Source organism: Erinaceus europaeus, chromosome 11 (assembly GCF_950295315.1).
Source record: "Erinaceus europaeus chromosome 11, mEriEur2.1, whole genome shotgun sequence".
NCBI classification, from domain to species: Eukaryota; Metazoa; Chordata; class Mammalia; order Eulipotyphla; family Erinaceidae; genus Erinaceus; species Erinaceus europaeus.
In genome coordinates, this window is record NC_080172.1 from 48,715,627 (window position 1) to 48,740,831 (window position 25,205).

At 48.2% G+C, this 25,205-nt stretch overlaps 2 protein-coding genes across 2 annotated transcripts in view; one reads left to right on the plus strand and one right to left on the minus strand.

Annotated features, from left to right (window-relative positions):
* Nucleotides 1-6: 6 nt before the first annotated feature.
* DCST2 (DC-STAMP domain containing 2) lies at nucleotides 7-22,616 on the minus strand. The gene is made up of 15 exons (XM_007525407.2): nucleotides 22,354-22,616; nucleotides 22,109-22,279; nucleotides 21,895-21,996; nucleotides 21,323-21,520; nucleotides 19,687-19,752; nucleotides 19,348-19,561; nucleotides 19,119-19,276; nucleotides 18,229-18,393; nucleotides 15,806-15,973; nucleotides 15,630-15,730; nucleotides 9,323-9,453; nucleotides 8,899-9,026; nucleotides 8,623-8,716; nucleotides 8,399-8,545; nucleotides 7-205 (listed from the first exon to the last, which is right to left on the minus strand). The coding sequence occupies exons 1-15, from the start codon at nucleotides 22,607-22,609 to the stop codon at nucleotides 151-153; spliced, it is 2,154 nt and encodes a 717-aa protein (XP_007525469.2). The 5' UTR covers nucleotides 22,610-22,616; the 3' UTR covers nucleotides 7-150.
* Nucleotides 22,617-22,729: 113 nt separating this feature from the next.
* The window catches only part of DCST1 (DC-STAMP domain containing 1), a 34,722-nt gene continuing 32,246 nt past the window's right edge, over nucleotides 22,730-25,205 (plus strand). The window contains exons 1-4 of the mRNA XM_060202357.1: nucleotides 22,730-22,841; nucleotides 23,361-23,529; nucleotides 23,751-23,876; nucleotides 23,938-24,012. Coding sequence (XP_060058340.1) covers nucleotides 23,487-23,529; nucleotides 23,751-23,876; nucleotides 23,938-24,012 — 244 coding nt within the window. The 5' untranslated portion in view covers nucleotides 22,730-22,841; nucleotides 23,361-23,486. The remainder of the gene's footprint in view (nucleotides 22,842-23,360; nucleotides 23,530-23,750; nucleotides 23,877-23,937; nucleotides 24,013-25,205) is intronic.

The window sequence follows — 25,205 nt, forward strand, 5'->3', positions numbered from 1 at the left end:
CCACCTTTGGTTCCTTTATTTGGGGGTGAGTATGTGGGTCAGCAGGAGAGGGTGATGGGAGGCAGGGACTTGGGGTTCTGAAACTGGTGTGGTGGTGGAGTCAAAGATTTGCTGAGATGATGAGGGATGTTAGAAAACTGATAACTGGTCTCAGCTGGGGGTGACTGCTCCCTCCTCTGCGGTCTCCAGGTCATCATCCAGGTCACTATGAGGAGAAGAGGGGGCCTGACCCACACTGTTTGGGTTGCAGCTCCTCCTAAGCACCTGAAGAGTTGTGCTCATCGTGGTAAGTAGCTAATGATTTGGAGCATTGACTTGACCAAGGTCACACCTCGTAGGGGCAGAAGGCATAGTCAACTTGGTAGTAAAACCTGCCCACAGACCAGGGATGGCTCCCCCAGAAGAACACACACTTTACCATATGTGAGGCCCCAGGTCAAGGCCTGGTACCATATGTGGGCACCATGGTAAGGCGCAGATAGTAAAACAGCACTGGAGGCCTCTTCTGTCTGTCCCTTCCTCTCTCCCCTCTGAAAAAAAATGACAAGAATGAAAACTTGAGCCCAGGGAGCCCTCCCTCTTAGTGGTGGTAATTGGCCCACAAAAGACCCTGGATTAAAAAGAAGAAAAAGGGAGAGTTGAGCGGTAGCGCAGCAGGTTAAGCGCACGTGGCGCCAAGCACAAGGACCGGCTTAAGGATCCCGGTTCTAGCCTCCGGCTCCCCACCTGCAGGGGAGTCACTTCACAGGCGGTGAAGCAGGTCTGCAGGTGTCTGTCTTTCTCTTCCCCCCTGTCTTCCCCTCCCCTCCTCCATTTTTCTCTGTCCTATCCAACGACGACATCAATAACAACAACAATAAAACAAGGGCAACAAAAGGGAATAAATATATAAATAAATACCACTCAAAAAAGAAGAAAAAGAAACTCCAAAGCTCAAGCTGCAAGCCCCCAGGAACCTCAGGAAGTGAGCTCTATTCCCTTCAACCAGGGCCTGCCCACCCCTGCCACCTAGAATGTGTGCTCCCGAGTGGAGGCAAGCCTTGCTCCAACTTATGGGGCAGTGGTGCTCAGCCCAGATTGCAGTGTGTAACCTAGCAGTCTCCTCCTGGAGAGGGTCTTCTGACCTCCCTTATCCTCATAGCAGTCCCCTCTGCTCACACGCAGCCCCCTTCAAGCATGGCCACGCAGAACACTCCAGAATTCTTCCCAAGCAGTGGCCCTCTGCCCCTGCCTCCGCTGGAACACCTTCGTTGTCTGGAGTCTCAGCCCCTTCCCTAAGACCAGGCACCTCAAACACCCCAATTCTCTCTTTTATTTTACCAGAGCACTGCTTAGCTCTGGCTTATGGTGGTGTGAGGGATTGAACCTGAGACACTAGAGCTTCAGACATCAAAGTCTCTTCACACAACCATTACGCAAATTCCCCCACCCCAACACCCCAAATTTTCTCCCCTATCTTCTCTAGCTCTGACCTGCCTAGAGTAAGTTGTCACACTTGACCCCCAAAATGGCATATTCCAGCACCCGGGGCTCAGTCCTCACTGGCTTTGCTTTTCAACATCAGGGGCCCTTAGCACTACCTGGAACTCTTGTCTTGCCTTCCCTGCCTGCCTGCTAGCACACTCCCCAAGGCAGGTATTTCAGCCTCCGCCACCCACCCCCAGAAACCTTTGCTCCACTCCCAGCCCCCTCCACGCTGCCTGCCTGGCCTGTCTCCTCCTCCTCCCCAGAGAAAAGCAGGGCACAGTGCTGGAGCTGGCTCTGCTAAGCACGCTCTCTCCCCTGCTGCCCCAGGCTAGCCCGCTCTGCCTCAAGGTCACCTGGCCACCTGGTCCTGGACCCCATATTACCCGCATCCCTCTGGCCTCCTGTGCTCTGCTCTCTGCCTTGCTCAACTCTTGCTAGCCCAGAGTCCAGAAAGCCTTCTGTGTGGAGTTCCTAACCTCCTCACCATCAAGCTCCCTTTTAAAAATTGTTTTATTAAAAAGAAAAAATTTTTTTGATTATCTTTATTGCATAGAGACAGCCAGAAATTGAGAGGGAAGGGGGAGGTAGGGAGAGAGACAGAAAGATACCTGCAGCCCTGCTTCACCACTTGTGAAGTCCTTGCACACTGTAACATGTGCATTCAACAAGAAGCACCACCACCTGGCCCCCTTTTTAAATTTGTAGCAGTTTCACTATGATTATTTTAATGAGACCACTGCTCAGATCTGGATGATGATGGTACTGCGAGTTGAACCTGGGACGTTGGCCCCTCATGCATAGAAGTCTTATTGTATAAATTGATGAGCTATCTCCTCAGCCTAGCAGTCTATACTTTTTTTTTTTTTAAAGATTTTATTTATTCATGAGACAGGAGGAGAGAGAAAGAACCAGATATCACTCTGGTACATGTGCTGTTGGGGGATTGAACTTAGAACCTCATATTTGAGAGTCCAATGCTTTATCCATTGTGCCACCTCCTGGAACACGCAATCTGTCCCTATATTTTTTTCGATTTTTTTTTTAATTGGGGAATTAATGTTTTACATTCAACAGTAAGTACAATGGTTTGTACATGCATACCATTCCCCAGTTTCCCATATAACAATACAACCCCCACTAGGTCCTCTGAATCCTTCTTGGATCAGTATTCTCCCCACCCACCCCAGAGTCTTTTACTTGGGTGCGCAATCTATATATTTTTTAAAAAAGAATCATCAGTTGTTTTTTAAGATTTTTAAATATTTATTTATTCCCTTTTGTTGCCCTTGTTTTATTGTTATAGTTATTATTGTTATTATTGCTGTCAATGTTGTTGGATAGGACAGAAAGAAATGAAGAGAGGAGGGGAAACGGGGAGAGAAAGACAGACACCTGCAGAACTACTTCACCGCTTGTGAAGCGACTTCCCTGCAGGTGGGGGGCCGGGGGCTTGAACCGGGATCTTTCTGCCAGTCCTTGTGCTTTGCGCCAACTGTGCTTAACCCGCTGCGCTACCACTCGACTCCCCAGTTTTTCTTTTTTGAACTTTACTGAGATTCCACACTTGGCTGACTTTTTCAGAGAGGAATAAATCAAAGCATAAATACTTCAATGCAGTGGGTGTCAGGATGAAACCTGGGTTGAGCACATGGCAAAGCAGATGTTCTCCAAGGTGAGCTCTCCTGGTCCTTACAGAATGATCAAACTCTGGACCAGAAAAATAGCTCACTTGGATGCTGCTTTGCCATGTGCATGTCCAAGGTTTGAGTCCAGCCTCCACCACATTGGAGGAAGCTCTCACTTTTTTTTTTAGGAAGCTCTCACTTTTTTTTTGGAGGAAGCTCACTTTTTTTTTTATCTTTATTTATTTACCCTTTTGTTGCCCCCTTTTTTTTTATTGTAGTTACTGTTGTTGTTATTGATGTCGTCATTGTTAGATAGGACAGAGAGAAATGGAGAGAGGAGGAGAAGACAGAGAGGGAGAGAGAAAGATAGACACCTGCAGAACTGTGAAGCGACTCCCCTGCAGGTGGGAGCCGGGGGCTTGAACCGGGATCTCCTTACGCCAGTCCTTGCACTTCGTGCCACATGCATTTAACCCGCTGTGCTACCACCTGGCTCCCTTTTTTTTTTTTTTTAACTTTTTAAAGATTTTATTTATTCATGAGAAAGATACAAGAAAAGAAGAGAGAGAGAATCAGACATCACTCTGGTACATGTGCTAATGGGGATTGAACATGCTTGACCAGTGCTTTATCCACTGCACCCCACCACCACTCTTACACCCTATGTCTGCTAGGATGACCAAACCTTTTACAGCAGCGATTCACCCTGTTTCTTCCTCTGAGTCTTATCTAACAGCCACCCCTCAAGCCATGTACCATGAAAAGTGATGCCCCTAAACATTCTATCAACCCCCTGGCATCAAACAGGTGTGATCCTTCATGCCCTGTCCTGCTGGAGGTGCCTGTAAGCCCTTGCTGTCCTTGGTGGGCTGACCTTGGTATCTCTCCCCTCCCAGGTGTATGACTGAGACCCTCAGGGTCTGTCCCTGTCCCCTTCTCTCTTGTTCTGCTCCTTTGCAGTCCATCTTCTCTCTTCTAGCTCCCAAGCAAGTCAACAACCCCACCACCACCACCACCACCAAGAGGCCCAAGAGGTAGTGCAGTGGATAAAGCATTGGACTCTCAAGCATGAGTCCTGGAGTTTGGTTCCTAGCATCACATGTGCCAGAGTGATACTCTATGGGTTTGCCTCCCCCCCCCCCACTCTCCCTCATAATTAATCTTTAAAATAAAATAATTAATCTTTAAAAAAGAGAAAAAGAAATGCAACACCCCCCATACATGTCAGGACAGAGCCCTACCCCCTTTCTATATTATTGTTATTATTTTATGGTTTCAGGCCTGTGTGCTTCCTATGCTACTGATGTGATGAACAAAATTTGTTTTCTTTTAAATTCAGGTAGAGAAACACCACAGCATTATTCCACTGCTCATGGAGCTTATTAATACATGGTGCTCCCACATGATGCCTGGAGGTTCAAATTCAGGTTCTAATTTTTCTGTGAGAGCTATCTCTTGGTCCCCTGGCCTAATATATATATATATATATGAGAAAGAAAACACTAGAGCAATACTCTAGCACATGGGATGGCAGGGATTGGAACTCAGGACCTCATGCTTCAGAGTCCAACCCTTAGCCCACTGTACCACCCCTCAGATTGTCCCTTTGCCTGTTCTTTTTCTTTCTTTTTTTATTTATTAATGAGAAAGGAGGAGAGAAAAAGAACCAGAGATCACTCTGGTACATGTGCTGCTGGGATTGAACTCAGGACCTTATGCTTGAAAGTCCAGTGCTTTATACACTGTACCCCCTTCCCAGACCACACCTCTGCCCTTTCTAACTATCCCCAGGCACTTCTAGCTGAATGCCCTACAAAGACCTCAGTGGTCTTAACCAGACCATTTCTCTCCCTGAGACCTGTCCCTGTAATGCCTGGGATCCTGTGTCAAATTCAAGTCATTCTCAGACCTCACTCTCTGTGAGCTAAGAAGCCTGCTCTCTGGCCCCCGGGGTCTCTCACTCCTGCCCTCTTAGCTTATTGTCCTAAGAGACAAGTATGAGCATCACTTTCTGACCTGAGATCTCAAGCTGACAAGCCAGCTCAGCCTGCCCACCCCCATCTGGACTCCCAATCTTATCTCCCACATTCTCCAGAGGGCTCCTCCGAGGAGGGCTCCACCCAGACACCTACCCTACCCGCAGGCTACCCCCCCTCCAGAATAGCTTGCATTCTCCAAACACTGGCCTCCCCCCACTCCCGGAATGCTGCCCTCCCCTCCTCAGTCCTGCAGGTTGCTCCTAACCCACCTGACCTCACTTTGAAAGCTTTACTAAAACAGTCCCTTGGCTTGGGAGATGGTAAAGTGGATAAGGCACTGAACTCTTGAGCATGAAGTCCCAAGGTCAATCCCCAGCATTTCATGTACCAGAGTGAAGCTCTGGTTGTCTCTCTCTTCCTATCTCATAAATAAATGAATTATAATAATAAAAGAATAACTATGAAGCATTGGATTCTTAAGCATGAGGTCCTGGATTTAATCACTGGCATCACATGTGCTAGAGTGGTGCTCTCCTATTTTATAAATAAGTGAACAATAATAAAAGAAAAACTGGGAGCCGGGTGGTGGCACAGCGGGCTAAGCACACAATGAAAAAACAGGTCTGCAGGTGTCTGTCTTTCTCTCTTCCCTCTCTGTCTTCCCCTCCTCTCTCCATTTCTCTCTGTCCTATCCAACAATAAGGACAGCAGTGACAAAAACAATAATAACAACAACGATGATAAACAACAAGGACAACAAAAGGGGAAAAATTTTTAAAAGTTTCTTTTAAAAGAAAAAGAAAAACTGTATAAAACATTGGACTAGCAAGTATTAGGTCCTGGGTTCAATTCCTGGCATCACATATGCCACAGTGATGCTCTGCTTCTCTCTCTCTCTCTCTCTCCCCCTCTATCTCATAAATAAATGAATAATAATAAAAGAATAACAGTATAAGGAGGCCAAATGTCCCTCCTCTTTCCTTTTAAAATCCACACAAGCATTTATTCTCCCCTGGCAGGGCTGGGTGGGGTGAGAGGGCGGAGGGGCTGGGCCTGGGCAGAGCCTGTGGGGGTGGGGAAGACTGGCTGGGTGCAACCTCTGGCCCTGAGGCACCAAGGCCTGGCTCCTCCAGGCTTTGTGGGGGGAAGTGGGGGGAGGGATGGGAGTGTGTGTAGGGGAAGACAACTATGCAAGTCAAACCTGGTTGCACACGCACATTACAATGCACAAAGATTCAGGTTCAAGCCCCTAGTTTCCATCTGTAAAGGTAACACTTGATGAGTAGTGAAGCAGAGCTACAGGTGTCTTTCTCCTTTATCTCTTCTTTCCCTCTCAATTTCTCTCTCTATCCAAATACATCCTAAATTAATTAATTAAATATTTTTAAAAGAATAACTGTATAAAGCATTGAACTCTCAAGTGTGAGGTCCTGAGTTCCATTCCTGGCATGAGTTTGAGTGATGCTCTGGTTCTCTCTCCTTCTTCTTTTTAAGATTTATTTATTAATAAGAGAGATAGAAGATAGGGAAGAACCAGACATCACGCTGGTAGATGTGCTGCTGGGGATTGAATTTGGGACCCTCATGCTTGAAAATCCAGTGCTTTATCCACCACATCACCTCCTAGACCACTCTCTCCTCCTTCTATCTCATAAGGGAAAAAATAAGAAGAAGAATATATGCATGTACAAACTATTGTATTTTACTGTTGACAGTAAACCATTAATCCCCCAATAAAGAAATAAAATAAAATAGATAAATACAATATGAAAAGCTCTGGAACATGTGGTCCTGAGTTAGGTCCTCAGCATCACAGGTGCTAGAGTGATGTTCCGGCTTTCTTTTTTTCCTTTTTTATAAATTTTATTTTTTATATTCACTTATTTATTCCCTTTTGTTGCCCTTGGTTTTTTTTATTGTTGTAGTAATTGTTGTTGTTACTGATGTCATTATTGTTGGCTAGGACAGAGAGAAATGGAGAGAGGAGGGGAAGACAGAGAGGGGGAGAGAAAGACAGACACCTGCAGACCTGCTTCACTGCCTGTGAAGCGACTCCCCTGCAGGTGGGCAGCCAGAGGCTGAAACTGGGATCCTTATGCCGGTCCTTGCCCTTTGCACCACCTGCACTTAACCTGCTGCACTAATGCCTGACTCCCCTTTCTCTTTCAATATATTTATTTACTTATTTATTAATGAGAGGGATAGGAGGAGAGAGAGGAAGAACCAGACATCACTCTGGTACATGTGTTGCCGGGGATCAAGCTCAGGACCTCATGCTTGAAAGTCCAATGCTTTATCCCTTGTGCCAACTCCCGGACCATGCCTCTGGTTTTCTCTCTAATAAATTTTAAAAGAAAAATCACCAGTGGCTGGGCAGTAGCACAGCGGGTTGAGTGCCCATGGCACAAAGCGCAAGGACTGGGGTGTAAAGATCTGGTTGGAGCCCCAGCTTCCCACCTGCAGGGTGCTCACTTCACAAGTGGTGAAGCAGGTCTGCAAGTGTGTGCCACCCACCACCTGGCCCCATAACCTTTAAAAAATAATAATAAGGGAGTCGGGCGGTAGCGCAGCGGGTTAAGTGCATGTGGCACCAAGCACAAGGACCAGCTTAAGGATCCTGGTTCAAGACCCGGCTCCCCACTTGCAGGGAAGTCGCTTCACAGGCGGTGAAGCAGGTTTGCAGGTGTCTGTCTTTCTCTCCCCCTCTCTGTCTTCCCCTCCTCTCTCCATTTCTCTCTGTCCTATCCAACAACGACATCAGTAATAATAACTACAACAATAAAACAACAAGGACAACAAAAGGGAATAAATACATAAATAAATAAATATTTTTTAAAAAATAATAAAAATAATAATAAAATTAAAGGGGGCTGGACCGTAGCTCAGAAGGTTAGTGCACATGGCGCAAAGCGTAAGAACCCGTAAGGATTCCAGTTCCAGCCCCCAGTTCCCCACCTGCAGGGGGTGGGGGTTGCTTCACAGGTGGTGTAGCAGGTCTGCAGGTGTCTATCTTTCTCTCCCCCTCTCTGTCTTTGCATCATTTCTCGGTTTCTCTCTGTCCTATCCAACAACAATAATGAACAACAAGGGCAACAAAAGGGGGGAAAAAAAAGAAAGAAAAAGCACCCTAGCTCTGTCACTGTGTCCCTCATGCTGGCCACAGGCTGCTGTTGTCCTGTCACTGTCACTCCCCCACCCGTCAGCAGTGCCCCGGGCAGGAGTGCTGGCACAGAGCAGGTTCCTGGCAAACCCACGTCCCCTCTTCCCACCTCATCTCTATCTCCAGCTGTCACAGTGGCTCAGGCCTCCCAGGTACCACCTCCTCACCTGGACTCCGAGGTGGACTGGTGGGGGAGGGGCCAGTTAGGCCCAGTCTGCAGGAGTGTCCTCGAGGGGCTTCCCAGTAGCCACTCCTGCTCAGGGGACTGTCTTGCAGCCCGCCACAGCAGGGGTCCCTCCTCATCACTGGAGTCCCTGGAGAAGCCACCTAGTTCAGGTCCCAGAGAGGGACTGCTCCCACTGTCCCTTCCCCACCTGCCTGGGAGACTCACTGCTCCAGGTCCACGTCTCCCTGGAAGGAGAGGGGAGCTGAGCACACGGAGCAGGTGTTGTCCAGCAGGCGGAAGCAGGTGGAGCAGAAGAGACCTGGGGGAGGCCAAAGGGGAAGGCCTGGAATTTGAATGTGGTCTCAATCACTGTGCTCCTGGCTTCATGTCTAGCCCCCACCCTCACCCCCATCAAGCTGGCAAGATGAGGCTGCAGTGCCACTTGCATATGGATTATGTGATGAGAAGTTGTAGTAGGAGAAGTGGCCCCTAGGCTCTCACCTCGGCAGCCTGGGGTGCTGCAGGACACTAAGCTCTCCATGTCCTCTTTATTCAGCTGCTGCCCACAGCCTAGGCAGTTGGCCTGGTGCAGCCAAGAGTGGCTAAGGAATGGGACCAGGCACGAGCACCTGAAGAATGGCCCCAGGTTCACTGTCAGCAGCCCAGCTCCCTCCTAACAGCCCAAGTCTCCCAGTCTCACCTCTTTCTCTACTCTGTCTCTGTCGCAGCAGCACCCTCTGCCTGTCCTCTCTCCCGTGAATCCCAACACCCTGTCCCCCCACCAGACTCCTTACCTCTGAACAGCACAAAGCGAGCACTCTCTTAACAACCAAAATCTCCTGATACTTAGGGCAGACAAATCTATTTTGATCCTAGGTTCTTCCTTTGCTCCTCTCACCCCACCCCTACAAACTCAGGAATTCACCGGCTGGCCAGTGCCTGGAGGACACTCATGGGGGCCTGGTCGGCTGCCCGTCGCTGCACTGCTCGATGCAGGGTAGCCAGCAGGTGGGTCCGGCGGCTCAGAAGGACATTGTAGAGGTAAGTGATCCTCTCCTGCTGGTGGAAGGAGGAGGTGATGGGGGCCCTCTGTACCAGTCCCTGTGCCCCTGCAAGCTCAACCCAGCCTTCCTCTTTTCTGACAGGCCTAGTCCCAAAGATCCCAGCATCCATCTCCTCCACTGACTGTCCACTGCCTTTTTTTTCCTAGAACTACAGGCAAAGGGAGAGTTAAATAGACCACAACATAGAAGCTTCCTTCAATGCAGTAGGAGCCAGGCTTGAGCCTTGGGTCACACACTTGGCAAAGCTGCCCACTATCCAAGTGAGCTATTTTGCAGAACCCCGGAAAAACTTTCAACTGCGATGTCTTTATTATTATTATTTTAATTAATTTATTATTTTTTAAACTTTTCTAAGACTTTCTTTAATCGTTTTATTTATTGGACAGAGACAGCCAGAAATTGAGAAGGAAGGGGAAAGGCAGAAAGGGAGAAAGTCGGGAGTCAGGCGGTGGTGCAGCAGGTTAAGCGCACGTGGTGCAAAGCGCAAGGACTGGTGGAAGGTATCCCGGTTCAAGCCCCTTGCTCCCCACCTGTAGGGGAGTCGCTTCACAGGCGGTGAAGCAGGTCTGCAGGTGTCTTTCTCTCCCCCTCTCTGTCTTTCCCTCCTCTCTCCATTTCTCTCTGTCCTATCCAACAACGACATCAGTAACAACAACAAGAACTACAACAATAAAACAAGGACAACAAAAGGGAATAAATAAATAAATAAATATTGAAAAAAAAGAAAGGTAGAAAGTCAGAGAGACACCTGCAGCACTGCTTCACCACTCATGACGCTTTCCCCCTACAGGTGGGGACCAGGGGCTTGAACCTGGGTCCTTGTGCGTTGTAACACATGCACTCAACCAGGTGTGCCACCATCCGGCCCCAATTTATTTATTTATTTATTTGTTTGTTTGTTTGTTTGTTTATTTATTTATTGGGTAGAGACAGTCAGAAATCGAGAGGGAAGGGGGTGATAGAGAAGGAGAGAGATAGAGACACCAGCAGCTCTGCTTCACCACTCTCAAAGCTTTCCCCCTGCAAGTGGGGACCGGGGTCTGGAACGTGGGTCCTTACACATTGTAACATGTGCTCAGTTCAACCAGATGCGCCACTTCCCGGCCCCCCACAACTGCAATGTCCTATTATGGGTCTGGCTCACCTATTCAGAGATGGAAAGCTCTAGGCTGTGTCTTTCACCTCACCCCCACACCAGCAAACAGGTGCTCAGTAAATGATTTGTGTTGAGTGAGTGTCAAGTCTCCATTCGCAGGGGCCAGGCAGTGGTGTACCTGGTTAAAGCACACACATTACAATGTATAAGGATCCAGGTTTGAGCCCCCGGTCCCCACCTGCAGGGGGCAAGCTTCACAAATGGTGAAACAGGGCTGCAGGTGTCTTTCTGTCTCTCTCCTTCTCTATCTTTCCCTTCTCCTCTTAATTTCTTTGTCTCTGTGCAATGATAAATAATTTTTTTTTTAAAAAAGAAGCTTTTTCAAACATCAAGTTGCAGATGCTACCATGATGCCAACCTGACTCCGCTGGGCCAACGACCTCACCAATGTACTAGGGAAAGACAGAAACAGGCTGGGAACATGGATCACCCTGCCAGTGTCCATGTCCAGCAGAGAAGCAATTATAGAAGCAGATCTTCCACCATCTACACCCATAATGATCCTGGGTCCATACTCCCAGAGAGATAAAGAATAGGAAAACTTCCAGTGGACAGGATGGGGATATGAAACTCTGGTGGTGGGAAATGTGTGGAATTTTACCCCTCTTAGTCTATGGTTTTGTTGATATTTTAATTTTATAAATAAATTAGGGGACAGGTGGTGATGCACCTGGTTGAGCGCACATGTTACAAGGCATAAAATAAATAAATTAAATTTAAAAAATAAAAATAATAAAAACGAAGATATACAGTTTTTTAAAAAATCCCCATTCACACCTCAACATACCAGCAGAAACCCCAACCACCCATATTTTTCCTTTTTTTAAATATATATTTATTTATTCCCTTCTGTTGCCCTTTTTTATTGTTGCAGTTATTATTGTTGTTATATCATTGTTGTTGGATAGGACAGAAAGAAATGGAGAGAGGAGGGAGTCGGGCTGTAGCACAGCGGGTTAAGTGCAGGTGGTGCAAAGCACAAGGACCGGCATAAGGATCCCGGTTCGAACCCCGGCTCCCCACCTGCAGGGGAGTCGCTTCACAGGCGGTGAAGCAGGTCTTCAGGTGTCTATCTTTCTCTCCTCCTCTCTGTCTTCCCCTCCTCTCTCCATTTCTCTCTGTCCTATCTAACAACGACAACAACAATAATAGCTACAACAATAAAACAACAAGGGCAACAAAAGGGAATAAATAAATATTTAAAAAGAAAAGAAAAAAAAAGAAATGGAGAGAGAAGGGGAAGACAGAGAGGAAAAAAAAAAGAAAGACACCTGCAGACCTATTTCACCACCTGTGAAGCGACTCCCCTGCAGGTGGGGAGCTGGGGGCTCGAACCGGGATCCATACACTGGTCCTTGCGCTTTGCGTCACCTACACTTAACCTGCTGCGCTACCGCCCAACTACTTCCTTTTTTAAATTTTTTAAAAAAATATTTGTTTATTCCTTTTTGTTGCCCTTTTTATTGTTGTAGTTATTGTTGTTGTTATTGATGTCAATGTTGGATAGGACAGAGAGAAATGGAGAGAGGAGGGGAAGACAGAGAGGGAGGAGAGAAAGATAGACACCTGCAGACCTGTTTCACTGCTTGTGAAGCGACCCCCCTGCAGGTGGGGAGCGCTAGAACCGGGATCCTTACACTGGTCCTTGAGCTGTCCTCGTACTTTGCACCACGTGCGCCTAACCAGCTGCGCTACAGCCAGACTTTTTTTTTTTTTTTTTAATGTTCTCACTTCTCTCACTTTTCTTCATTTTATTTGTTTCATTTGGTAGTACAACTGAGGGGCTGAGTGTTGGCACACCTGATTGAGCATATGCTTTACAGTGCACAAAGACTCAGGTTCACGCCCCTAGTCCCCACCTGCAGGAGGAAAGCTTCACAAGTGGTGAAACAGTGCTTCAGGTATCTCTTTCTTCCTCTTATTTTCCCCTCCCCCTCTCAATTTCTCTTTATCTCTATCCAAAATAAATAACTAAATATGAAATATAGTACAACTGAGAGAGAAAGAGAGAGAGACAGGTGTAGCACTGCTTCACTGCTCATGAAGCTTCTCCCACTGCAGGAGGGGACTGGGCATGTACTATATGAGCAAATTAAAATATTTATTAAAATATTTATTTATTAATGATAGAAGAGGAAAAAGAATCAGGGGCCAGGTGGTGGCACACCTGGTTGAGCACACATGGTACCAAGCATAAAGACCCAGGTTCAAGCCCCTAGTCTCCACCTGCAGGAGTAACGTTTCACAAGTGGTGAAGCAGGGCTACAGGTGTCTCTCTGTCTCTCTCCCTCTCTGTCTCCCCCCTCCTCTCAATTTCTGGCTGTCTCTATCCAAATAAATAAATTAAATAATTTAAAAAAGAGAGAGTGAGAATCAGAATATCACTCTGGCACATGCAATGTCAGGGATAGAACTTAGGACCTCAGAGGCTGAGTGGTAGCATACCTGGTTGAGTGCACATGTTACAATGCATAAGGACCCAAGTTCGAGCCTCTAGTCCTCACCTGCAGGGGGAAAGCTTTGCAAGTGGTGAAGCAGTGTTGCAGGTGTCTCTCTGTCTTTCTGTCTCTCCCCCTTTCTCTTTTTAAATCAATCTCCATTTTCTTTTTTCTTTTTTTTTTTTTTTCAATCTCCATTTTCTTTTCTTCCTTTTTTTTTTTTTTCTTTTTTGCCTCCAGGGTTATTGCTGGGGCTCAATTCCTGCACTATGGATCCACTGCTCCTGGAGGCTTTTTTTTTTTAATTTCTTTATTGGGGAATTAATGTTTTACATTCAACAGTAAATACAATAGTTTGTACATGGATAACATTTCCCAGTTTTCCATATAAAAATACAACCCCCACTAGGTCCTCTGTCATCCTTCATGGACCTGTATTCTCCCCACCCACCCACCCCAGAGTCTTTTACTTTGGTGCAATACACCAATTCCAGTTCAGGTTCGACTTGTGTTTTCTCTTCTGATCTTGTTTTTCAACTTCTGCCTGAGAGTGAGATCATCCCATATTCATCCTTCTGTTTCTGGCTTATTTCACTTAACATGATTTCTTTAAGCTCCATCCAAGATAGGCTGAAAACAGTGAAGTCACCGTTTTTAATAGCTGAGTAGTATTCCATTGTGTATATAAACCACAACTTGCTCAGCCACTCATCTGTTGTTGGACACATGGGTTGCTTCCAGGTTTTGGCTATTACAAATTGTGCTGCCAAGAACATATGTGTACACAGATCTTTTTGGATGAATGTGTTGGGTTCCTTAGTATATATCCCCAGGAGAGGAATTGCAGGATCATAGGGTAGGTCCATTTCTAGCCTTGTGAGAGTTCTCCAGACTGTTCTCCACAGAGGTTGGACCAATTGACATTCTCACCAGCAGTGTAGGAGGGTTCCTTTGACCCCACAGCCTTTCTAGCATTTGCTGCTGTTACCTTTTCTGATGTATGACATTCTCACAGGAGTGAAGTGGTCTCTCATTGTTGTCTTTATTTGCATTTCTCTGACAACCAAAGACTTAGAGCATTTTTTTCATGTGTTTCTCAGCCTTTTGGATCACTTCTGTGGTGAATATTCTGTCCATGACCTCTCCCCATTTTTGGATGGGGTCATTTGTTTTCTTTCCTTTTTTTTTTTTAATTAAAAAAAATTTTTTTTCATTTGTTGTCTTGTGGTTGAGTTTGGCAAGCTCTTTATATATTTTGGTTATTAAACTCTTGTCTGATGTAAAGATCTTCTGGAGGCTATTTTTTCCTTTTTTTGCCCTTGTTGTTTATCGTTATTGTTGTTATTGCTGGCCTTATTGTTGGATAGGACAGAGAGAAATCGAGAGAGGAAGGGAAGACAGAGAGGGGAGAGAGAAAGATAGACACCTGCAGACCTGCTGCACAGCCTTTGAAGTGACTGCCCTACAGGTGGGGAGCCGGGGGCTTGAACCGGGGTCCTTATGCTGGGCCTTTGCTTTGCGCCATGTGCACTTAACCCACTGTGCCACCATCTGGCCCCCCATTTTCTTTCTTTCTTTTTTAAAAAATATTTTATTTACTTATTTATTTTAAAAAATATTTATTTATTCCCTTTTCTTTCCCTTGTTGTTTTATTGTTGTAGTTATTGATGTCATTGTTGTTGGATAGGACAGAGAGAAATGGAGAGAGGAGGGGAAGACAGAGAGGGGGAGAAAAAAGATAGAACCTGTAGACCTGTTTCACCACCTGTGAAGTGACTCCCCTCCAGGTGGGGAGCTGGGGGCTCCAACCGGGATCCTTAAGCCAGTCCTTGTGCTTTGTGCCACCTGCGTTTAACCTGCTGTGCTACTATCCGACTCCCTATTTGCTTATTTTTAATGAAAGAACACTGCTCAGCTCTGGCTTATGGTGGGGCTCGGGATTGAACTTGAGACTTTTTGAAATATATTTATTTATTCCCTTTTGTTGCCCTTGTTGTTTTATCATTGTAGTTATTGTTGTTATTGATGTCATTGTTGGATAGGACAGAGAGAAATGGAGAGAGGAGGGGAAGACAGAGAGTGGGAGAGAAAGATAGACACCTGCAGACCTCCTTCACCACTTGTGAAGTGACTCCCCTGCAGGTGGGGATCCAGGGGCTCGAACTGGCCTTGTGCTTTGCGCCACCTGAGCTTAACCCACTGTGCTACTGCCTGACTCCAGAGCCTGGGACTTTGGAGCCTCAAGCATGAAAGTCTTTTGCATAACCAGTACGCTGTTTCCCCAGCCTCTCAATCACCCCTTCCCTCTTGATTTCTGGCTATCTCTATCAATAAATACATATCCCAGCACTCTAAACACTGTGCTCCCTCCCAAGGTCGCCTTGCCCTGAGCATGGTTTTGAAGCCCTGCTTAAGTGGCATACTTTCTCCCACTTGGGGTCCAGAGACCTCCAGCCCAGGTGATTCGCTTTGGTAAGAGAGGAGGCTGGGGTGTTGAAGGGTTCTAAGTACCCCTAAAGCCAGCCAGCCTGAAGCTGAACACCCCTGGGTGGGTAGGGACTCTGGGGCCTCACCTGCTCGCGGGCGGGGTAGTAGGAGGCACATATGACCCTCCGCAGCCGGCTGACGTAGCTGCCCAGAAGGGTGACAGACAGACACAGGCCGTACATGGCACCTGGGGCATAGCGGGTTATCAGTGTGGCGCCTCAATGGGGAACCATGCCCGCGCGGGATGCCCTATACCCCTTACCAATGAGCGCATAGCCCAAGGCATTGGGCTCTGAGGGCCGCAGGCGACAGCGACTGGACAGGACGCTCACGTTGCCCTGCTGCAAGACACTGAAGGCCGACACCAGGTCTCGGTAGATTCTGCCGGTGTAGCCGGCTCCTTCCACTGTGATGGACACCAGCACGGGGCCTGGCACGGAGACTCTGTGAGGGCCAATGCAGGGCCGAACATCGTGAAGGGGAGGGCGCCCTCTACAGGCGGGGTCTTCAGCTCTGGCAACCCAGGCCTGTCACAGGGCCTTGATCTGCGGGGACCTTCATGTGGTTGAATCCATCCCCTACTTCCTCCACCACCCAGAAGGAATGATTTTTTAAAAAAAATATTTATTTTATTTATTTATTCCCTTTTGTTGCCCTTGTAGTTTTATCGTTGTAGTTATTATTGTTGTCGTAGTTGTTGGATACGACAGAGAGAAATGGAGAGAGGTGGGGAAGGCAGAGAGGGGGAGAAAAAGACACCTGCAGACCTGCTTCGCCGCTTGTGAAGCGACTCCCCTGCAGGTGGGGAGTCAGGGCTCGAACCGGGATCCTCATGCCGGTCCTTGTGCTTTGCGCCACCTGCGCTTAACCTGCTGTGCTACAGCCTGACTCCCTGATTGATTTTTTTTTTTTTAATATCATTATTTTAACTAGAACACTGCTTTGCTCTAGCTTATGGTGGTGCTGGGGAACTGAACTAGCCTCAGGAATGAACATTTTTTTACATAACTTTAAAAATATATATATTTATTTATTCCCTTTTGTTGCCCTTGTTTGATTGTTGTAGTTATTATTGTTGTTGTTGATGTCGTCGTTGTTGGATAGAACAGAGAGAAATGGAGAGAGGAAGGGAAGACAGAGGGGGAGAGAAAGACAGACACCTGCAGACCTGCTTCACTGCCTGTGAAGTGACTCCCCTGCAGGTGAGGAGCTGGGGGCTCGAACCGGGATCCTTGGGCCTGTCCGTGTGTTTAGCCTTTACATAACTTTTTTACATATGCTGTCCCCTCAGGCCCCAGAAGTAATTAACAGCACTTGCTGAGCTCTGTGTAGTGGGTACTGGACTAAGTGCTCATAGTTGGGGGAGGTGCTGATTTTACATTTTCTTTTCCTTTCTTTCTTTCTTTTTTGCCTCCAGGGTTATCGCTGGGGCTTGGTGCCTGTACTATGAATCCACAGCTCCTGTGGCCATTTTTTTTTGGATAGGACAGAGAGAAATTGAGAGAGGAGGGGAAGTTAGAGGAGAGAGAAAGATAGACACCTGCAGACCTGCTTCACTGCTTGTGAAGCAACTCTCCTGCAGGTGGGGACCCGGTGGCTCGAACCTTGTGGGTCCTTGTGCCAGTCCTTGTGCTTTGTACTATGTGCACTTGCCTTATTGTTATTGTTATTATTATTTTGCTGGGGAGACAGTTTCCTTGCCTTAGGCTCTGAGCTCATATAGGTTCAATTCCCAGCACCATCATAAATCAGAGCTGAGCAGTGCTCTGGGGGGAAAAAATTATGAGAGAGAACCAAAGTATCGCTGGCACATGTAGTGCCAGAAATCAAACTCAGGTGGTCCAGGAGGTTGCGCAGTGGCTAAAGCACTGGACTCTCAAGCATGAGGTTCTGAGTTCAGTCCCCGGCAGCACATGTACCAGAGTGATGTCTGGTTCTTTCTCTCTCTCTCCTATCTTTCTCATTAATAAATAAATTAAAAAAAAAATCAAACTCAGGACCCCACCTTGAGGGTCCAATGCTTTATCCACTGCATTATCTCTGGGGACATTTATTTATTTTTACTTATTATTATCTTTATTTATTGGATAGAGACAGAAATCAAGAGGAAGGGGGTGATAGAGAGGGAGAGAGACAGACACCTGCAGCCCTGCTTCACCATTTGTGAAACCTCCCCCCTGCAGGTGAGGACCGAGGGCTGGATCCCAGGTCCCTGCGCATTGTAATACATGCGTTAAACCAGGTGTGCCACCACCCAGCCCGTGGTGTCATTTATTTTTCTGAGAGTGAGAGAACACTGCTCAGCTCAGGCTTCTATTGGTGCTGGGGCTTGAACTTGTAACCTCAGGAATACAAACCTATCTCCCCAGTCAACCGAGTTCCCTTTTCCTTTTTTGCACCTCTGATACACAGATTAGAATTACATTCTAAAGCTGGCATATGGGGTCATTCACTCCCTCAGGATTGCCCAGAGGGGCAATCACCATGGTTATTCTGGAGTTGAGAGGGGTTGCAGCTCTGTGAGTTCAGCCATTCCAGGCAGGGGACAGTGTGGAAAGGGATAACATCAGGACTACTGAGCATAGTGCCATGGGGACAGGGCTGAGGATAGGAGAGAGCTGGGGGTGGGGTGGCTGGGAAGACTGGGGGCAAGACCTGGTGCGCAGGGCAGATGTATAGACTTACTGCGGGCTACCACCTCCCCCTGCAGGTGGTACCGTGCCAGGTCCAGTACCCAGAAGACAGCATAGTCCAGGAAGACCAGCAGCAGTGCCAGCACCAGGTGCCGGATGAAGGTCACCGTGGCCAGGATGTATAAGAAATGCTCCCAGCGGGAGAGGAAGATGGAGCCTGGAGGGAGGGGTGTGTGGGGTCCAGACTCAGGCTCTGGGAGAGGCACCCTCCAGCAACAAGAGGAGGAGCTTGCTTGCTCATCTAGGAGCCCTGGTAGCTCTGGAGACTTGGGGTGAGGCAGGGAATGCATATCCAGAGGTGGGGCTATCAGTGAGAGACACTCAAGTCGTGTCTCCCACTCCCAACCTTAGGCTGTAGCCGGTCCTCTGCAGTGCATTGACACCCCCTCCTCCACTCTGCAGGCTGCCAGTCTTCCCAGCCAAACTTGTAGGCTCCTCCCTGCTTAGTATTTCTTTTCTTTCTTTCTTTCTTTCTTTCTTTCTTTCTTTCTTTCTTCCTTTCTTTCTTTCTTCCTTTCTTTCTTTTTTTTTCTTTATTGGGAAACTAATGTTTTACATTCAACAGTATTTCTTTTTTTTTTTCTTTTTTTTTACCAGATCAGCTCTGGTTTACAGTGGTGCAGGGGATTGAACCTGGGACTTCGAAGCCTCAGGCATGACAGTCTGTTTGCATAACCATTATGCTATCTACCCCTGCCCCCTGCTTAGTATTTCCTGGGGCCTGGCCTTTGGGTGCCCTCAAAGAGCACTAGCTGTTCTTATTGTCCCCCCATCCCTGGGGAGGCAAGGGGTGTTGCCTCCTGACTTCCTGACCCAGGGTGCCCCAAGGCCTCTGGGTCCTGTCTTCTGAGCCTCTCCTTGTGCCCAGCAGGTGTGCCTTACCTGGCCTCACATAGCAGCGGGCCTCATGGGCGCTGAGAGGCAGCACGGTGGGCAGGCCTGCCCTGGTGCGCACAGCCTCCATGCGCAGGAAGCGGTTAGTGATGTACACGTTGTCGAAGTTGTCCCAGTTTAGGTAGCAGTAGCGATAAAACAGGGCCCTGAGGGTGCAGGTCAGGCCCTTAGCACCCCACTGGCCAGTAGGGCACCCCCCAAGACCCCAGTGGCTCACTGGAGGTAGAGGATCATAAGCAGCAGTGGGGTGGTGTAGCCCATCAGGGTGAGAGCCTCTTGGACCCAGTGCATCTTCATGGCCACTGCTTCACGCAAGTCCAGCGCCACCTGAGCCAGGCTCCGTGAGGCATTGAGGTCCACAGAGAAATGGTGGGTGGCTGTCACGTTGAACTCGAACTCTTGACGCACCCGGTTAATGAGCTTCATCACCGCTGGTGGGACAGGGCAGTGGGCGGGGCTGGTCAGTGGGGGCTGGATGGGGGGTAAACCACCCCTGTCTGCCCAGCCAGGACCACCACAGCCCCGGCTTTGGAGCAGGGTGGGAGGGTGTACTCACGGGTACCGATGGTCATCTTTAGGAAGGGCTGGATGTACTTGGGGATCACGCAGAACACCTGCACCACTGAGACCAGGGGCTGCATGTCAGGGGCGTCAGCCAAGGGCTGACCTCCTCTGAGCTTGTTCTTACAGGGCCCTCCTCCCCCATTTTTAACTAAAAAAATTTTTTAAGTATTAAAAATCTTTTTTAAAAATGGGGGTATCTATCTTTCTCTCCCCCTTTTTCTCTCCCTGCATCTCTCGATTTCTCCCTGTCCTATCCAACAACAACAACAACAGCAATGACAATAATAATAATGACAACACAAGGGTAACAACAAGGGCAAAAAATGGGAAAAATGGTTTCCAGGAGCGGTGGATTCATAGTGCAGGCACTGAGCCCCAGGAATAATCCTGGAGGGAAAAAAAAGTCTTCCAGGAGAGGTGACTTTTTCAAAAAATTGAGACAGAATTAAGGGGTAAGGGGGAAATAGAGAGTGAAAGATATTGCACCAAAGTAAAAGACTTTGGTGTGGGTCAGGGGGGAGTACAGGTCCTGGAACAGGATGACAGAGGACCTAGTGGAGGTTGTATTGTTATGTGGAAAACTGAGAAATGTTATGCATGTACAAACTATTGTATTTACTGTTGACTGTAAAACATTAATCCCCCAGGAGTCGGGTAGTAGTGCAGGGGGTTAAGTGCACATGGTGCAAAGCGCAAGGGCTGGTGTAAGGATCCCAGTTCGAGCCCCCAGCTCCCCACTTGCAGGGGAGTTGCTTCACAGGCGGTGAAGCAAGTCTGCAGGTGTCTGTCTTTCTCTCTCTGTCTTCCCCTCCTCTCTCCATTTATTTTGGTCCTATCCAACAATGACATCAATAACAACAATAATAATAACAACCACAACGATAAAACAACAAGGGCAACAAAAGGGAAAAAAAATAGCCTCTATGAGTGGTGGATTAGTAGTGTAGGCACCAAGTCCCAGCAATAATCCTGTTCCTGGAGGCCAAAAAAAAAAATTAACCCCCCCCAATAAAGAAATTAAAAAAGAGAGAGAGGCAAAGAGAGGGGCTGGGTGGTGGTGCACCTGGTTGAGTGTACATGTTATAATGCTCAAGGACCCAAGTTCAAGCCCGCTGCCCCACCTTCAGGAGGAAAGCTTTGCGATTGGTGAAGCAGTGCTGCAGGTGTCTCTGTGTTTCTCTCCCTCTGTACCTCCCTCTTCCTCCTTATTTCTGGCTGTCTTTATCCAATAAATAAATAGATAGATAGTAAAATTAAAAGAGAGAGAGAGAAAGGGAAAGAGACAGACATTTGTAGCACTGCTTCATGGCTCATGAGGCTTCCCCTACTGTGGGCTTGAACTCAGGTCCTTGAAGACTGTAATGTGTGTGATTAGCCAAGTGTGTCACTATCTGGCACCTGATAAGTGGAACTATACAGGCATGAAGTCTCAGGGGAAAAAATGTGGAGGAAAATCAAGAGAGAGAGAGAGATATGCCAGAGCACATCTGGTACTAGGAATCAAACCAGGAGCCTCAGGTATGAAAGTCCTATGTTCCACCAGTGGAGCCGTTTCCCCAACCTTGGTCCAGCATCTTGTTGGCCCCATATTCATCATAGGCATCCCCCCACTGGCCCTTGGCCCTCACCACTGGCCAGGCTGCAGAGCACCAGCTTGAAGGGCATGAGCACATAGCACAGGTGGTAGGCTTGGGGGACAATCCGCATGCAGTCATCCTTGGCGTTGTCAAAGAGTCGTGTGCACTTAGAATACGGGTTGCCCAGCTCCGAATTGCACACATCACCAATGTGCAGGAGCCAGTACCACACGTTCCGCAAGGCCCTGGCTGGGAGGTGGATGTATGCAGGGCTGGTACTCATGGCTCAGTGGGCAACATCTTCTGGTTGGGTAGGTGAGAGGGGACTCCAGAGCCAGAGAGACCTGTGCCTGGGGTCCTGGCTGGGCTACATTAGTGCCCCCCCACCCCCCGCCAAATCCTGGATAGGGGTTAGGGGGAACAGACTGGGTGAGATTTTGATAGCCCTCCGGGAAGGAAGGAAAAAGAAAGAAAGAGAGAAAGAAAGAAAGAAAGAAAGAAAGAAAGAAAGAAAGGAAGGAAGAAAGAAAGGAAGAAAGAAAGAAAGAAAGGAACCAGGGTAGGGGAGACAGTATAATGGTCATGCAAAATATTTTCAGGCTCCAGGAGGCAGGTGTGCTCACCCACGTGCTTCACGCTGTCCATGATGGAACGGAAGAACTTGCGCACGCGGTCGGCCACCTCCTTAGTCTTCTGGGCGATGGCTTTGATCTTATTGAGAGCGCCTGGACAAGGCAGGGCACTGTGGGGCTTTCCCTGCAGCACTGAGTCTTACCCTTGCCCTTGTAGTAGCCTCTTCCCCAAGTGGGCTAGGGAGCAAGGGCTAAGGGGGCTTACTGATGAGGGGCTGCCTGGCACGCTCCAGCACCTCTGCTGTCTGGTTCAGTGCCAGCTCCGCCCCGCAGGCCACGGCCTCGCTGGCCCGGGTGAAGTTGCGCAGGGTGTTGGCACATGGCCCCTGCAGCACCAGCCCGAAAGCTGCCACCAGGAGCAGAGTGCGGCCCTGCTCTAGGGGAGGCAGGGTCAGAGCTAGGGAGCACCCTGTGGACCCCTCTTGACACCCCACGCCCCACCCTGCTTACTGGAGAAGGCTTGGGGCAGCAGCAGGAGCACAGTGGCGCGAACCTGGCGTGAGAAGCCCATGCCCAGACCCAGGAAGGCTGCCAAGGCTAGGGTGCCTGCCAGACAGCCCCAAGGGCTTTGCCCTTCGACCAGCAGCTCCAGGAGTCCATAGGCCACAGCCAGGAACAAACCCAGGGCAAAGCCCGCCATGCTGCGGACCAGGGCCCGCGTCCCACTGGTCCCCTTCACCCTGGAGGGCTGTATAGAGTGCTTCATGCTGGGACCCCCCCTAAGACTCAGTGTTGGCTGGTCTCCAGGCGATGCGGGACTCTGTGGCTCTCAGAGGTCTTGGAACTTCTCTCATTCCAAAGTTCCAGATTTGGAATGCTTGGATGCCTCAGCCAGTTCTAGGGACTGGAGGAGGGAAGGAAGACCAGGCTTCCTGATTTGTCTCAGAGCTTAGCCACAAGAGAAAACTATAGAGAATCAGACTCAAAGCTGTCGGGAGGTGAGGAGCTCCAGGGGGACACCTCATGGGTCCTGGGATGTCTATTTCTCCTCATATTTCTGCTCCTCCTCTTCTTCTAGTTTTTGGGTATTTATTCCACTTGATAGGAGAAAGAGAGAGAGACAGAGAGAGAGAGAGAAACTGAGTGGGAGGGGTAGATAAGGAGAGAGAGAGACATGCACCCCTGCTTCACTGCTTATGAAGTTCCCCCCCCACACACACACACGTGCAGGTGGGAAACAGGAGCTTGAACCCGGGTCTTTGGTCATCATAATGTGTGTGCTCAACTGTGTGGGCCACCTTGGGGCTCTCCAGGACACATTTATTCTTGTTTTTCTCATTACCAGGGTTTCACTGTTTTGGGCTGATCTTTTAAGATAGAGACACACAGAGAGGGAGAGACACCACAGCACCAGAGACTTCTTCAGTTCAATACAGTGGGGGCTGGGCTTGAACCTTCATTGTGCACGTGGCAAAGCATTGTGCTATCCAGGTGAGCTGTGTTGCCCCCTCCCCCAGGACGTCTTTGAGGACATTTCTCAGAGTCCACAGGCAGAGCCACTACACCAGCCTGGCAGTCTTTTTGAGGACATTTCTGGAAGGACACAGGGTTCCCCCAGACTTGTGAACACCAAGCCTCTTCACATGGATGGAGTGACAGGGCATAGAAGGAAGCTCCCCCACACTAGTGAGTCAGCTCTCCATAACACCCTGGAACCCTCCAACCCCCATACCCCTCTTATCCAGTCTAGCCCTGTTTCCACTCCCTCACATCTGCCCTGGGAGGGGTGGCTCAGTCTCCTTCAGGAGTGCTGGTTCACTGAAGCATCAGGCTCCCCAGCCTCAGCCCATCTCTGGCTTCCCCAGCCTCTCCCCTGGTGAGTACACTGCCCACCTGTCCCTCCACAGCACTGCAGCGGTTTCTGAGCTGGGGGCTACCTCGCCCTGCCTATTGGTTCCTGGAACGCCAGCCTGGGGAATTCCCCATCACTGCCGTTTTGCTGGGGGCCAGCACCGGGGGCCTGCTGGCCATTGGTGAGTGTGAGGTGCAAGTAGGGAGGGATCCCTGGGGACCTAGCCTGACCCATGCCCTCAGGTCTCTTTCAGCTCCTGGTGAATCCCATGAATCTCTATGAAGAGCAGAAGATGGTTGTTCTGTACAGCGTGGCTGGTCAGTTCATCATTAATTAATTAATTTACTGGGCATTTCCTGAGGTTTTGGCAATGAGCAAGACTGGCAGGTGCCCTGCTCTCCTGGAGCCTGATAACCTTTTTTTAATTTTAATTTCTTTATTGGGGGATTAATGGTTTATAGTCCACAGTAAAATACAATTGTTTGTACATGCATAACATTTCCACATAACAATACAACCCCTAATAGGTCCTCCTCTGCTATCATGTTTCAGGACCCTCCCCCACACACACACCCTAGTCTTTTACTTTGGTGCAATACACCAACTCCAGTTCAAGTTCTGTTTAGAGTTTCCCCTTCTGATCTTGTTTTTCAACTTCTGTCTGTGAGTGAGATCATCCCATATTCATCCTTTTGTTTCTGATGTATCTATCTCATTTAACATGATATTGTTGAGCTCCATCCAAAATGAGGTAAAGAAGGTGAATTTCAATGGAATACTACTCAGCTGTAAAAAATGGTGACTTCACCGTTTTCAGCCGATCTTGGATGGACCTTGAAAAAATTATGAGTGAAATAAGTCAGAAACAGAAGGATGAATATGGGATGATCTCACTCTCAGGCAAAAGTTGAAAAACAAGATCAGAAAAGAAAACACAAGTAGAACCTGAACTGGAATTGGCATATTGCACCAAAGTAAAAGACTCTGGGGTGGGTGAGTGGGGAGAATACAGATCCATGAAGGATGATAAATGACATAGTGGGGGCTATATTGTTAAATGGGAAACTGGGGAATGTTATGCATGTACAAACTATTGTATTTACTGTTGAATGTAAAACATTAATTCCCCAATAAAGAAATAATTAAAAAATAAATAAATAAAAATAAATAAATAAATAAAAAAGAAATTGGAAGGGAGGGAGTCAGGCTGTAGCGCAGCGGGTTAAGCACAGGTGGCGCAAAACACAAGGACCAGCCTAAGGATCCCGGTTCGAGCCCCTGGCTTCCCATCTTCACAGGTGGTGAAGCAGGTCTGCAGGTGTCTATCTTTCTCTCCCCCTCTCTGTCTTCCCTTCCTGTCTCCATTTCTCTCTGTCATATCCAACAACAATGGTATCAGTAATAACTACAACAATAAAACAAGGACAACAAAAGGGAATACATAAATAAATATTAAAAAAAAAAAGAAACTGGAAGGGAGTATTCCAGTGTCTGCAATATTCTGGAAGAC

Coding starts and splice junctions, on each gene's coding strand:
- DCST2 (XM_007525407.2), bottom strand. CDS start 22,609: ATGAAGCACTCTATACAGCCCTCCAGGGTGAAGGGGACCAGTGGGACG. Junction 18,394..19,118: donor CCGCTGCTATGTGAGGCCAG/GTAAGGCACACC, acceptor CCCTCCCTCCAG/GCTCCATCTTCCTCTCCCGC. Junction 15,974..18,228: donor GGGGGAGGTGGTAGCCCGCA/GTAAGTCTATAC, acceptor TCTCCGTGCCAG/GCCCCGTGCTGGTGTCCATC.